The sequence below is a fragment of the Schistocerca gregaria genome, chromosome 2 (assembly GCF_023897955.1).
Source record: "Schistocerca gregaria isolate iqSchGreg1 chromosome 2, iqSchGreg1.2, whole genome shotgun sequence".
NCBI lineage: Eukaryota > Metazoa > Arthropoda > Insecta > Orthoptera > Acrididae > Schistocerca > Schistocerca gregaria.
This window is the reverse complement of record NC_064921.1, coordinates 475,204,679-475,220,885: the sequence shown is the minus strand read 5'-3', so window position 1 is coordinate 475,220,885 and position 16,207 is coordinate 475,204,679. Positions and strand designations below refer to the sequence as shown.

The window sequence follows — 16,207 nt, the reverse complement described above, 5'->3', positions numbered from 1 at the left end:
GTAATGAATCAAGTTCCTCTATGCCCCAAGTTCTTCGAACATCTCAATAATCGTCTGCCTACAGAACCCCTCATTCTTACAATTCCACACGTTCCATGCCCTGCCATAGGGGATGTAAAGTGGGAAGTAGCCGACAATGTAAACATTTATTTAAAAAATCATTACAGCCACAGTTATGAAAGTACAGATCCGAAATTTTGCTGTGTAAATAAAAAGAGCTTTATTTTAATGGAAAAATACAGTAAAAGACCCAGGATTAATATTTTGCCGAAAATATGGATTTTTAATTTTTTATTGTCTTTTTATAAAAAGCCGTAACTCGGATTCTAGTGGTGTAACGAATTTAAAAATTTTACTGTAGGTTCCTAGGAAGCTTATAACACGAATGAACTACAATCATTGAAATATTAAAAAATTTATTATTTAAAGAGTTCTGAATTTTACATATTCAAAATTATGTTTTTTTTCCTACGTATAATCCTATAAATCAATATGAAATAGAAGGATTTTATATTTTTTACTTCCAATGAGACAACAACGTGTTTCAAATAACTCCTGAATATTTCATAGCATTAGCGCATATAGTTTTTGAGAAAAGGCTTCTAATATTGCAAAAAATGTAAAACGGAGAAAGTGCGATTGAAAGATTTTCTTCTTATATTTCTATATGTAATAAACCTATCTCAATTTTAAAATCCTACATGCTGATGTTCCTCATCCTCCAACTTTTTCTTCTTTCCCCTTCGAATTTGCCGGGCCTGTATTTTTGCTAAGACAGTGATCTGCCAGATTTCTTGATCCTGCTCTCATCAATGGTGTAACATACTTTTTTGTAGTAAACACACCTGGATTTACACCAACTCTCCCCTCCACTTCAATTCTGCCATTATTTCTCTAATTAAAACATAAAATTTCATCACAGACACCTGTTTTTAGTACATAATGTCCACATTATGTCCTTTTTGAACACCTAATCCATATTAAAATTACCTAGGGCTTTCATTTGCATTTTGTATTTTTCCATGAAGAAACTCCTCAACAAATCAGAGTTTGCAAGATGTCTGATTACGTGCTTCATTGCATTTATCACAGGTTCTGACAGTGAGTGTTTATGTGAATAGGTTTCCTTTACTGTTTGTACTTACAGCAATAGTCTTTTGTACACAGTTTATGCATCGGTCTTTGGTCGGTGAATAACATGCAAAAGTAAACTGCCCACAGTGGACGCTTCATTGCCTCTAAATTGTTTCTATTTTTCCTTCTAGCTCTCCCATAATGTGACTGAAGAGAACCAATTTCTTTAATAGTTCCTCCTTGTTCTTCTCCATCCTCAGGCATTCCACATTTCTACTCTTTCAGTAACTCACGAAACATATCACTAAGCGTCTTTTGGGTGTGGCCATCGCATTCTAACTTTCGTATTCGAGTATTTTATGGTTTATTATCTATAACTGCTTTGAAAAAAAGAAGATTCCCCACCACCATTTCCCAAATTTCTGAAAAGATGAAAGCGACTGCGAGTGCTAAGTTTAATATTTTAAAAGCATTTTAGATTTTTATTTTTATTTATTTTATTTATTTATTTATTTAACCTGGCAAGATTAGGGCCATCAGGCCCTCTCTTACATCTAACCAGGCATTCTACTTATTTTACATTCATATGTTTTAGTAGGCATGTTAAACTACATCTAATACAAAAAGTGAGATAAACAATAGAAAGGTACACCTCGAAAAATACATTATTGAAGAGAAAGATTTTAGATAGGAGTGCTGGCAGCAGGGAGTATGAGGGAGACTCATGGTGAAGGGAGGAGAAGGTTAGAGAGACATGATGAAACATAATTAAGGAAAATATAAAGGAAAAGAAGACTGCGTGGCTAATAGAGATAGATGAAGAGGAAGGCATCTCAGGAGCAAGACAGGAGGCGCTAGCTTTGCTATTTGACAGATGAGAGGATTGGCCTTGCACATTAATTTTGTGGAGAATTTTATGCGGATGATAGTAGGAAATGCTTCAACTTCTTCTTAAAAGCAACAGGAGATTGAATTTTTCTTAAGATAAGGGGCAGTTTGTTCCATAGGCGAACAGCGGCAACTGAGAAGGAGTTTGCAAAAGTTTTTGTTTTGTGAGTGGGCACAGTTAGGATACCAGATAAGAGTGACCTCGTGTTTCGATTATGATGGCATGACAGGTTTTTAATCTCTGAAGCTAGGTACTGGGGTGCTTGCGCGACGAGGAGTCGGTGAAGTAGACATAGAGTGTGGTAGTCACGCAGTTTGTCCGGCCGCAGCCACCCTAGCTCGGAGAATGAAGCACTAACATGATCATATCGGCGAATGTTGCAGGTGTAACGCACACAGGCATTCATGGTTAGCTCTAGCCGTCTTTTGTTTTCACTACTCATGCCTTGTTGAATCACATCACAATAGTGGAGGTTCGGTAGAACGAGTGCTTGCACGAGCTGGCGTTTCAAGTCCTGTGGGAATACGTTCCGAAACTTTTTGAGAGCATAGAGACAAGCAGACGTCTTTCGGCACACTGCGACTGTATTCCCCGCCCAGTTGAGATGTTCGTCCAAAGTTACACCCAAGTTCTTCACTGTTTTCTGATATGGTATTGGAGTACCGTCGAGCAGAATAGGAGGTAGCCGTTCGCGGAAATCTGAACTTATTAATTTCTGATGGGCTATTAAGATTACTTGCGTCTTTTTTGCATTTAATTTAAGCCCCAGGTTTTTCGCCCATGTTACTACTGAAGACAGATCATCATTCATCAGAGCGATTGCAGTGTTTACGTCTTCAGGTCTGACGCTTAGGTAGAGCTGGAGGTCGTCGGCATAGAAATGATGTTTACAGGAGGACAAAACCGACGAAATATCGTTGACATATAAAGAAAACAGAAGTGGTCCTAAGACTGATCCTTGTGGCACTCTCGAAGAAACATGTTTCCAGGAAGATTACTCATTTGCGCAGACAACACATTGCTGTCTGTCTTTTAAGTAGCTTTCAGAAATTAAGCTGTTGCATTTTTCTGAGTAATATGTCAAAGTTAACAGTGTCAAAAGCTTTGCTGAAGTCCAGTAGCGTCAATATTGTTGCCTTTCGATTGTCGATGGCATATTTCAGGTCATCAGTTACTTTAATTAGAGCAGTGTTTGTGCTGTGATGTTTACGGAAACCGGATTGAAATTTGTCACATAGACTGAATTCATGCAAGTGTTCAGTGATTTGGTCATGAACAATTTATTCAAGTGCTTTGGAAACAGCAGGCAGTATGCTAATTGGTCGGTAATCACTAGGCAGTTGCGGGTTTTCGATCTTAGGGATGGGTCGAATTATGCTTCTTTTCCATGCAGTGGGGTATATTCCGTTCACGAGGGGAAAATTAAATATGTCAGTTAAGACAGGTACTAAGATATCGGCAACGTTCTTAATCATGGTTATACCGATACTGTCATGGTTATACCGATACTGTCGTTGCCTATTGCATCAGAAGAGATTCTCATTATTGCTTTTCTTGCCGTATTTGTTGTTACATGTTTTAGATGGAAGGTATCGTTGTTAGTTATCCTGTTTGGGGATTCTTGTGGACGGTAATTATCAGCCGTGCTGGTATTCAGAGGTACAGAGAAGAATTCATTTAATTCGTTAGCTGACACATGAAAAGTAGTTTCCGATTTTGCCTTTCCGACCCCCAAGCTACGGAGATTCTTCCATAGAGTCGTGGGTGTCAGATCGCTTCATACAAGGGAGCGAGCGTGCCTGATTTTGGCATTGCGAATGCATTATTTCACTCTGTTCCATAGCTTTCTATATTCTTCGAAACGCTCGGGTTTCGGATCTGCCTTGAAACGCCTGTGGGCAGCATCCCTATTAGTCATCATTTGACGTAATTCAGCTGTCAGCCATGGAGCAGGAGATTTTCTTACACGGACTGTGTGCACAGGTGCATGTTTGTCATAGAGGGCAGTGAGTTTATCACCAATTTCATTAATTTTGACGTCGATTGTAGGTTCTCTGATTATTTGATGCCATGAGATTTCTGAGCAATCGGCTGTTAGAGCGTCAAGGTCAATACGTTTCATGTTCCTACAAGTTATGTAACGCGATTTGATCCTTGGGGGCTGCACAGAGTAGGCCAGGAATATTACATCATGTGCTGAGAGGCCAGGGGCCGATGATTGACCAACATCTCTTACTTTGTCAGTCTGTTTCGTTGCGATCACGTCTATAAGAGTATGACTGTGCGCCGTATGGTGTGTAGGTTGTAATGGAAGAATGTTCATGCTATTGCAACTAAACAATCTTCTTAGGTTTATTGCGGAGGGAGTGTCTCTTAGCAGGTCTATGTTCAAGTCACCCATTACGATGACATGTTCGTATTGACACTGAAGTGAATGTAATACCGACTGGAAGGAACTCATTGAGCTTATTTTTGGCGGCTTGTACACTACGCCAGTCAAGAATTTCCGACTTTGTATATTTATTTCAATGAACATGAATTCAGCCTCTTTTTCTTCAGCAGGGTTTGACGTACATAAGACTTTCGCTTTGAGATCTGTTCGTATATATGCGCCGACCCCGCCACCTCGCTTTGTTTATCTGTCTGCCCTAAGAAATGTGTACCCTGGGAGATGAATAGATGCAGAGGATATATGTGGTTTCAACCACGTTTCGGATAAGAGGATTACGTGGTAGTTTAGTTGGTTGAAGGGGAGGCCAAGTTCTTCGTAATGCGGAGGTAAAGACTGAATGTTGCAGTGAGCTGCTAAAAGCTCGGACGCGTTCCGCTGAGCAGCCTGGAGTAGGGTGGCAGACTGGTTTGTCCCTTTGTTAGGCACTACCTGCCGCGAGGGGCACTGGCCGGTGTTTCCGCCAAGTGACATAATGCAGGGGTGTCCGAGATTTTGCGCGCCCTGTTTGTGACTCCGCGAGTGCCGAAAGAAAGGCGACTGCAAGAGATTTCCTGAGGTTGCGAGAGTATAGAAAATGGATTAGTGGTATTCGGTGCAGGGAGAATATGACCAAAATGGTGACGGCTGTGTGTCACTGAGTATCCTATGTCGTAAGAGGGGAAATGTAATTAGAGTATTTGAAACAGCTTAGGGTGAAAATAGGGGAAAGGGGAGTGATTTAAGAGGCCGATGCTGCCAGCAGAGAGAAGTAAGCTTAATATTTAATAGATTATCGTAGGAAGATAGAATTAAATTGAAATTTACTAGAGTGATACTGGTAGTGATTATCGTAGGAAGCTACAATTAGATTTAAATTTGCTAAAGTGATACTGATAGTGATTTTTGTTATGAACAATTTAAACCGAAGAGATGGTTGACTAATGAACTAAAGGAGAGACTAATAATTGCAATAGAACTATTACAGAATGGAAGAGAATAAACTGAGAAAATGAAAAAACTATTAGCAGTAACTAAAACTAAGCAATGGATACAGCTAAAGACACAAAAAATAGTAAAAAGTTAATACAGTTACAAACACAATTAGTTGAAGGTACAAACAATTAAAAAGTTAATACAATTACAAGACTATATCTGAGTATAGGACTGTTAAAATTTGCAAATGGTGTTAAGTTTGACTTTTGGCTCGAGTAGGTTCACTTAATACTATTTAGTTCTGTCATGTTTGTGACTGTCTTCTTTCCAGCTGCAGTCTTAATGATTACTCTGCCATCCTGAGTCCACACATTTGACATCAAGATAAAATTTATGCACAAAATAGATTAATCTCTGTAGATTAGGAAAATAATATTCATAAAAACCGATTTTTTGAGCCCAAATCCATTACATCCACCCTTAACTGACAACTTTTCCTGATCCAGAAACATTCAAATTTAGCTAGCCTTCGAACCAGTTGTAGTCTGTTTCCTCTACCCTTCTGAATTAAGGATCTGTTAAGTTCTGTTACCCACACCGAACTTCGAAATTTATATACGTTTGCGTGCTACCCTGTTAACATAGCTACCATCTTGAAAGATGGGAATGTCTACAGCTTACTTACCATGAGGATGTAAAGAAAGGGCACCACTTGGTCACCGAGAATGCTGAAATAAATATCCTTGTTCTTATTCATGGCAACCTAAACAAATGAGCCCATTTCAGATACTAAAAACCCCACAAACCATCATAAAGCCAAGTCTGACCTGAACTACGGGTACAAACCCTACACACCTCGTAGTCCGTTGATGCACGTACTATTTTAAAAGAGTCAGAATCGCGACTCGCTAGACCTCCAGTGAGTTACTGTCCAAATTGTGTTGTTTGTCCCATTGAAGAGATGCATCTTTATGAATCACTGAGAGCAGTGGCCTTGTACGAGCTACCCAACTCCAAATGTCCAATAAAACAGTTCCTTTCGAATACCCGCTCAGAAAGTGGTCGCAACTGGACTGTATTTACTGACAGCAACAATTCCTATCAAATTTTAGTTCGATTGTTATTGAAAAGCCGTGACACTCATCTCTCATCCCTGTTGGTTGTGGGCCTCTTTATTATCCCTACATGCGTTGATACACTGACATATCAATCAACTGCAGTCATAATATCGCCATGGGCACATCCAAACACGATAACTCTAACCAGTGTCCAAACACAGTAACTCATGGCAGGCATGTCCAAACTCGATAGCTCTGGCCATGGACAGCTCCAAACATGACAGCTGTGACCATGCACAAGTCCAAACACGATAGCTTTGACCATGTACACGTCCACACTCGATAGGTCTGGCTATGGGCTCGTCCAAATAGAATAGCTTTGGCCATGGAGACGTCCAACAGGATCGCTCTGCCTATGGATACTTCCAAACAGGAGAGCTCTGGCATTGGGCACGTCCAAACGCAATAGCTCTGGCTATGGACACGCCCAAACACGATAGCTTTGGCCATGGACACATCCAGATACAAGAGCTCTTGCCACAGGACCTCCAAACGCAATAGCTGTGCCTATGGACACGTCCAAACACAATAACTCTAACCATGCCCACATCCAAACATAATAGCTCTGGCAGTGGACACATCCAAACACAATAGTTCCTTTCTAGCATTATTTCAGATCTCCGCGTCGACCCATCTTACTGTGTTGACGCTATACAACCTCTCGGCATATGCATAGCACTTCTCTTCCTTGACTTACGTCAGCAGTGAAGCCTCACGTGTCCGCCTGGTACCAGTTCTAGGTTGTCTACAGCAATCCAAAGTGACCAGTGGGCTCGATTTACGGAGGTGACTAATATTGGTACAGCGTGCTTAACAGCGTCCGACCACCACCAAAGAATCGCAATATTAGCCCCAGGCACCGTGCTGCGCAGGTGATGGAGGTGGAGATCAAGAAGGCGTCGGCACGCGCCGAAGAGGTGCTGGTCGTGGTGACAGCGTCCGCTGAGGCTGCGGAGGTGGTCAAAGCGGAGGTGCAAGTAGTGAAGGACCGCGCTCAGGCGCTCGTCGACGTCATCGCCGTGGACAAGGCAGAGGCCGACAAGAAACTAGTAGCGGCCATGCCTGCGCTGGAGGCAGCCGAAGCAGCTCTGCTCACCATTAAGGTGAGTATCATTAACGGTGTATTTGTTTACTGTAATAATTAACAGTCTTGGTTGGGTATCTACATACATAGAACGATTACATATGTAAAGGTATAGGCGGTGGGATAGTACATCATGTTAATATTTTTGTGTGTGTATATGCGTGCTGCGCGGGATTAGCCGAGCGATCTAAGGCGATTCAGTCATGGACTGTGCGGCTGGTCCTGGCGGAGGTTCGAGTCCTCCCTCGGGCATGGGTGTGTGTGTTTGTCCGTAGGATAATTTAGTTTAAGTAGTGTGTAAGCTTAGGGACTGATGACCTTAGCAGTTAAGTCCCATAAGATTTCACACTCACATATTTTTGTGTATTCATATTTAGCAGTATAAGTGTTGCATCTCTGAGACATAAATGTAGAAATATGGATAGCCGTCGAACGGCCACACATCGGTTGTCGTGTATAATTAGAACAGCCACTGTAATTCTAACATACGAGGTGTGATCAAAAAGCAAAGGGAATTTCTTAATTTCGCGGGCTTTATACATCCAATTTTCAAATTTTTTTATCTTGTTGGTACACATGTTCCTGATGTAAGTCTGCATTTTCACCTATTTTGAATATTTAGTTTATTGGTGACAGTCGACAAGGTTACATGTGTTTTCGAGTGCTTGGAGAATTTTTATTTTCGAAAAAGACGAATCAAAGAATCTGCATTACATTTTGCTTGAATAAACTGCAGTAACGCTACTATGAGTAAGACAAGAATATACGAGTTGTATAAACGTTTCATAGAGGGTCGAGAAGACATTGAAGACGGCGACCGCCCTGGACACCTTAGCACATCATTTCGCGGGCTTTACACATCCAATTTTCAATTTTTTTTATCTTGTTGGTACACATGTTCCTGATGTAAGTCTGCATTTTCACCTATTTTGAATATTTAGTTTATTGGTGACAGTCGACAAGGTTACATGTGTTTTCGAGTGCTTGGAGAATTTTTATTTTCGAAAAAGACGAATCAAAGAATCTGCATTACATTTTGCTTGAATAAACTACAGTAACGCTACTATGAGTAAGACAATAATATACGAGTTGTATAAACGTTTCATAGAGGATCGAGAAGACATTGAAGACGGCGACCGCCCTGGACACCTTAGCACATCATTACTGACGACAATGTGGAAGAAGTAAAGAAAATAGTCCTGGAAAATCGCCGTATCACCGTCAGAGAGGTTGCTGATGATGTCTGCATATCCTTAGGCTCAAGCCAAGCAATTTTTTCTGCTGCGCGAAAGCATGATAACGTGGAGCAGCGAAGTTTGTCCCGAAATTGTTAAATTTCGACCAAAAATTACGTCGCTCATAAATTGCTCAATGAAGTCGACAACAATCCAGATCTTCTAAAGAAGGTTATAACAGCTGACGAAGCATGGGTATACGGGTATGACGTCGAAACCAAGGCCCAATCGTGCCAATGGAAACTGCCTGAAGAGCCAGGACCAAGAAAAATTCGACGAGTTTAATAACATATGAAGGTTCTTCTCACTGTTTCTTTGATTGCAATATCGAACAGATAGCATGAGTTCCTGGCTTATGGCAGTACGGTCAATAAGGAATACTACTTGGAAATTACGCGCCGTTGCATGAGAGAGTTCGAAGAAAACGACCAGAATTGTGGCAAAACGACTCGTGGAAATTGCAACACGACAATTGCTATCGCTCACACCTCAACGCGTGTTCGTTTTTTGTTGGCAAAAAACAAAACTGATATAATGCCTGACCCACCGTATTCGCCGGACCTGTTCCCCTGCGAATTCTTCTATTCCCGAGACTGAAGAGAACCGTGATAGGACGTCGTTTTGCAACCACCGATGAGAAAAAACAGAACTGCTGAAGGACCTGAACATCATAACGAAAAAGTGCTGGCATAAATGTGTTATATCTGAGGGGGATTATTTTGAAGTGGAAAAAGTTTATGTTGATGACTAAATAAAGATTCTTTCAGAAAAAAATTTCCCGTTGCTTTTGATCGTCTGTACTCGTATTTTGTATGGTGCGGCACACCTTCCTATCTCGTACGCTAGACAGTGCACTTTACTGGCTCCCATACACGACCAAACAATTTGTCAAATTTTACAGGTTTGTCAGACATCTGACCGTAAGCAGGGCTGTTTGACGTGTTTGAGAGAACTTTTATTGACGATAGATTTGACAAGATGGCGGACATTGTGTTGATGTCTCGCTGCGGATATTTAGCAAGCAAATGTTTTATTACAGTTTGTCTTATTATATCGTGAGTTTCCAAAACTGTGGAAACTACGGTCACGGATAGAAGCAAAATATCACTGGCAGTTACCAAAATGGTAGAGGTGATGCGTTTTCCCAGCCATATATTACGTGGGGGGGTTAAGAAGAAAATTAGTATTCTACGCACAACATACAAGCAGGGATTGAGTAAAATTTTAAAAATCGAAGCTCTGCGGTTCTTCCATAAACGATATATATGTTTCCACGTTGTGACATTTTCATAAACTCATTTTTAGTAGATGAGAATAAATTTTCGCATATCTTACGTATGTCTAGTTTTTCAATGTGAGAGCGAAGTAACTTGATTATTAAAAGTTTGACTGTCCATTCGGAGGAAGTTGATATAATTATCAGATTCTGTGTGTAATATTTCCTTTAGCAGATTCTTGAATTTCAACCATTCCCTTGATCTCTCTTCCTTGTTTTCTCTTTCTTCTTTAAACACAGTGCTAAATTCAATGCAAAAAAATGTTTTGTCTCAGTTGGTAGCCACTCCCACTAGTTTCAAAATACTTGACGACGCGAACAGCGTCTGTTTCAAAGTTGTTGCTACGTGTACGGGCTTGTATAATAAACCCGCGGGTAGAAATGAGAGAATTTGACAAACAAGTTTGATAGTGGACGGAGGACTTAACCATACGAGCATATTTGCTCTCATTGTTGGCTTACTTTTGTCAAGTGGTTTTCTTCTTCCAATGCCTGATACACCCAAAATTTTTCTATGACTCTTCTTCTTCCAGTACCTGATATACCCAAAAATTTTCTGTCTAACATCGTTCAACAGAGGTCTTATTTACAAGATGTGTCAATTATTGTTATCTTCCGACTTCCAACAACAGTAAAGATAGAGTTATGTTCACCCATTCCCTATTAACATTGTTTTTTGAGATTTTGTCTCTCCACGACATTTTATCCGTTTTTCTACAGACTAACATCTCGTGACTTACTAAATGTTGCCTTAACCTATTCTTCCGCACATAATTTATGCCATAGAGAGCAAAACTCTACATCTAATAGTTTATTGTCTGCTTTCGCTAATCTGTTCTGAGCCTATTTGCCCGCAGCGTTTTCATCTGAATGTAGCCTTTGCAATAGCAATCCTTAAAATTTTTGTAAATTTTGTTAACAGTTTCCATAACTCTCCCTACGACTTCAAACTAGGCAACAGAAATGTCGCACACATTTGCCTGTATGCCACTGCACTACTTTTCCTGCCGGCCGGAGTGGCCGTGCGGTTCTAGGCGCTACAGTCCGAAACCGAGCGACCGCTACGTTCGCAGGTTCGAATCCTGCCTCGGGCATGGATGTGTGTGATGTCCATAGGTTAGTTGGTTTAATTAGTTCTAAGTTCTAGGCGACTGATGACCTCAGAAGTTAAGTCGCATAGTGCTCAGAGCCATTTAAACCATTTTTTAATCTACTTTTGCTACAGCAAGAGCTTCTCTACATCTTGACTACCTTTGGATAGGTGTAAACAGTGCTCTGTCTCTAATCGGTGATGAAATATAACATAATTTCATATCTTCTGATACCTGTTTTCTGTTGTATTTTATAGCCTTTGAAAATGACGGAATGTGGAAACGTCTAAGGTGATTTTGGAAATGTGGTCTAGACATCAGAAAGGTTATCTGGAATTTAGTGTCCGGCTGACATCAACCCTCACATAAAACGAGATGTACCTATCGACAGGACGATATATGGTGGTGATAAGTACCCCTTAACTTTCTGTAGTATCGTCTTCTGCATTTATAAACATTGACGATGTGCTACACTGATTTTATTGTACCTCCATCGTGTTTGTCAACTGTAAATAGGACTGCTCATGGCAGCATTTGTAGACTTGGAGAAAGCTTTCGACAATGTTGACTGGAATACACCCTTTCAAATTCTGAAGGTGGCAGGGGTAAAATACATGGAGCGAAAGACTATTTACAATTTGTACAAAAAACCAGATGGCAGTTATGAGAGTCGAGGGACATGAAAGGGAAGCAGTGGTTGGGAAGGGAGTGAGACAGGGTTGTAGCCTCTCCCCGATGTTATTCAATCTGTATATTGAGCAAGCAGTAAAGGAAAGAAAAGAAAAATTTGAAGTAGGAATTAAAATCCATGGAGAAGAAATAAAAACTTTGAGGTTCGCCGATGAGGTTGTAATTCTGTCAGAGACAGCAAAGGACCTGGAAGAGCAGCTGAATGGAATGGACAGTGTCTTGAAAGGAGGATATAAGATGAACGTCAACAAAAGCAAAACTAGGATAATGGAATGTAGTCAAATTAAATCGGGTGATGCTGAGGATATTAGATTAGGGAATGAGACGCTTAAAGAAGTCAATGAGTTTTACTATTTGGGGAGGAAAATAACTGATGATGGTCGAAGTAGAGAGGATATAAAATATAGAAAGGCAATGGCAAGGAAGGCGTTTCTGAAGAAGAGAAATTTGTTAACATCGAGTATAGATTTAGGTGTCAGGAAGTCTTTTCTGAATGTATTAGTATGGAGTGTAGCCATGTATGGAGGTGAAACGTGGACAATAAATAGTTTAGACAACAAGACAATAGAAGCTTTCGAAATGTGGTGCTATAGAAGAATGCTGAAGATTAAATGGGTAGATCACGTAATTAATGAGGAGTTACTGAATAGAATTGGGGAGAAGAGGAGTTTGTGGCACAACTTGACTAGAAGAAGGGATCGCTTGGTAGGACATATTCTGAGGCATCAAGGGATCACCAATTTAGTATTGGAGGGAAGCGAGGAGGGTAAAAATCGTAGATGGAGACCAAGAGACGAATACGCTAAACAGGTACAGAAGGATGTAGGTTGCAGTAGGTACTGGGAGATGAAGAAGCTTGCACAGGATAGAGTAGCATGGAGAGCTGCATCAAACCAGTCTCTGGACTGAAGACCACAACAACAACGGCAGATATTAGTCAAACATAGATCTGGCAGTAGAATAAATTGGTCAGTATTTTAATGCAAATGGCGACATTAGAACGACACTGATTCAAGTGACATTCACATCATTTAGATAAAATTAGGTAAACGCGTTTTTCTTTGTTTTAAAGAAACGTGTCATTTTTTATGGTTTAATCTTTAATGAAATGTTGACTAATATGTTAGAATAAATTTTAAAAAATGTTTTATTGTAATTTTTTATTGGAAGATACAAAAAGTTTGGCTTCTGTTAAATAAATCATTGTATCACTTTGGTAGAAAAAAATACTGAAATTATAGTTGCATTATATCGAAACACTGAAGAGCCTAGGAGGTAATCAAACTTAACCATCCCCCGATACGGAGGCTAGCATGTTTTCATCGTCCTGGACCTCATCACCCTTTCCTCTCCTGCATACATGCGGAATTGATATGTAAAACATATGATGAACTAGAGGAACAAATTTAAGAATTTTTTTAAGTCTTCCAATTTTTTTACATCTTTCCTACCCTAGCGTGTGGAAGTATGTAGTTTCGGATGCTTATTAGAAATGCCTGTAAATCTGTCTCATTAGATTTGAAGTCAATCGCTTTATACTTTTTTTCTGCATAGTAATAATTGTAATGCATAAGGATTGACCCCTAGAAGAATGTTATTTTTCGCGTTTGTGATATCTTTGAGTCCCCTCCGAAAGCAGCTTGGTAGTCTTTGTAGTGATCTGAAAGACTTTCAAAATCCAGGAACGTGTCAGTCATATCTCTAACTATGAAAGACTCATACTTCGGCAGCCCTGCACGAGGTCCATCCATGCCTGAGACGTGCAGATGTCTGTCCTCTTCTTTTGCGTCTATTTTGACTTTTATATAAGACGTTACACGAACTCCAGACTATAAGCCACACGCAAAATGATGTGTTCGGCTTGGATCTCTTCAGCTTTTGCATTAAGTCATAGTCATAACTTGATGCCATAACTATCCAAGGGTGGTTTTTCACTTGGATCAGTGTGGTAGGCTGTATTTTTCAAAGTAAGACGTTCTTACAGAAGACAGTGGTTTTTGCGCATGAATCAGTGTAGCATAAAAATTTATATATTCTCTCATGCATCAATGCGAAAAGCTCTAATAAAGAAAACTGTCATTTGGATCAGTATGGCTGCACTGTACCCATATGACGCTCTTCCAGCAAACCGTCGACAGTGAACCATATTAATGACAGTACACTACAGAAGCTCAAACTAGTGTTAAGAAATAAATTAAACTCGCTACAGCTTTTATAACTGCCCTTTTCATCTTGTGGACGTTCTCTCCATGAAATCACACAATTTTTATGTCGGATATAATATTTTTATATTATTTCGTGACTGTCGGGATCTCCTTTCCTTTGTCCTTTTATAAACGTTACTAAATTTTTAAATCTGTTTAACAGTTCATTTTTTATTCTTTTCACTGTTGTTATTTAGCCCATGAAAGCCGACATGTTGGTGTTGATGTGACAGGCGGCTGACATCGCCACGGTGAGGAAGCTGGGCAAGCCTCCGTACCTCATCACACTCATCATGGACGCCGTGCTGATCCTCTTCCAAAAGAAGCTTGACCCAGTCAAGCCTGACATGGAGAAGCAGTTCCTCGTACCATCCTGGACCGAATCCCTCAAGTGCATGGCAGACTCGCGCTTTCTGTTTAACCTGCAAAACTTTCCCAAAGACAGGATTAATGCCGAGGTAAGATGAATAGTTCTCCTGTATCATTTCGGACAAAGAGTGAAAACTATCCCTCATTGTTAATCGATTCGTTGGGACAGGTTGTGAACTTTGGCGTTATGCTCGTAAATTTAGACTCAATAGCCAAAGATGATGGGGAGGCAAAGGGTCACGTGTCGCTTGTTGGCTACTGAAGCCTGCACGCTGCAGTTTTCTCTGTATATTTCTAGTAATCTCACCGACAAGAAAATTAGTCACTCCTAGAAAAATCATTACAACCATCGTTTAATACGCCTGGATTCGGTTAGAAAGAGAGTCCACAAGTTTGGGTAGGTACATCGCATGTAGATTAAGCTGAGGATTTGATAGCGCAGTCCCACCAAATTGCGGCAATGATGTCGGCGTTTCATGTGCTGTTCCGACATGTCCCACAGCTTTTCTATGTGGTTCAAGTCAGGTGATTTTTGTAGGCCAATCGAGTTGTAACAGTGTGGGGGATCGTCCAGAAAACCAATCACATATTATTCCAGCCCAATGAACTCTACTGTTGTCGTCTCGAAAAATAAGTGTATCGGTAGCAAAGTCAGCATGCAGATGTTGACTGAAAGGCAAGACCTGATTGTTAGAATGTTTAAATCTAGATGCTGGTTCCTGTTAGTTGTCACCTCAATGAGCTGGCCAACTTCATGATAAGAAAAGCACACGCAATACATCTCAGACCCACCTACGGCTTGAACCTGACCTTCAGGATGAAATGCTTCATTTGGCTTTCGGTGCACTCAACGACATGCGTTATTTGAATATACGCAGAAACGTGATTCGCAGACCACAATACATTCCACCAGTTAGCTGCTGTCCTCATATGATGGTTTCTAACTCACCGAAGGCACGCAGCTTTATGTGCCTATGTGAGCAATGACCTCTTGCAAGGTGAGCGGCTCCAAACGTTCATTGCATGTAGTTCCGTCGCAATGTTTACTCGCTAACAGGTGAGCTTGGACATTCATTGCTTGCAGTAATTTCTGTCGGGTTTGGAAAAGATTTTGATTCACAAGCCCTGAGACGCGTCTCCTGGTGTCTCCCGGTCAGGATCTTTTTCCGACCGCAATTCTGAAATCGTGTTTCGTGGTGGTCACGTGCCTTACATCACCGCTTGTAGAAACACTGAACAGACCGCCACGAAACACCGACAAATCCAGCAAGTTCACACACCTTTTGACCATGGACACGGCCAAAGTCGACTACCCCTTTTTGCCATTCTGTCACGTCCTTACATTTACCGATGTTTTACGTACAATGTTCGCTTGAAACATAAACGTCTCACTGATCGCTGTTTCCTTTTGCTCACGTAGAGGCAGTGCGGGCGCCGTTCAACACGTGACTTTATAGCTGCGTCATCTGTAAAGGCATAAATATTTATCTGTGTCTGCGCCATAGGGTGACTGACTTTTTGTCCTGTAAGCTTATAAATGGGTTCCTGACACCCAAGGTTCGAATCGCAACAATCTCACGCACAGCAGATCGTCGATCGCTCCGTATGGTTCTGGGGTGACGATGTGACGTCCGCTTGTCGAACACTTATGCTGTGCAATGTGAAAGTTTATGCGTGCGGAACCATCATCTCTGCAATGTTGAAGACACATCTTGCATTGATTATCATCCCATTTTCAAAGTGGGTTAACTCATGTCGGACTACCGTGTTCACTACAAACACATCTGTATCAGGCTGCGCAGATATCGTGTCT

General features: G+C 40.8%; 1 protein-coding gene across 1 annotated transcript in view; it reads left to right on the top strand.

Annotated features, from left to right (window-relative positions):
• The window catches only part of LOC126335843 (dynein axonemal heavy chain 8-like), a gene marked incomplete at its 5' end in the record, with an annotated part of 446,097 nt that overhangs the window by 235,240 nt on the left and 194,650 nt on the right, over window positions 1-16,207 (top strand). Inside the window, 2 exons of the mRNA XM_049999312.1 lie at window positions 7,318-7,548; window positions 14,259-14,483. Of these exons, the coding sequence (XP_049855269.1) occupies window positions 7,318-7,548; window positions 14,259-14,483 (456 nt within the window). The remainder of the gene's footprint in view (window positions 1-7,317; window positions 7,549-14,258; window positions 14,484-16,207) is intronic.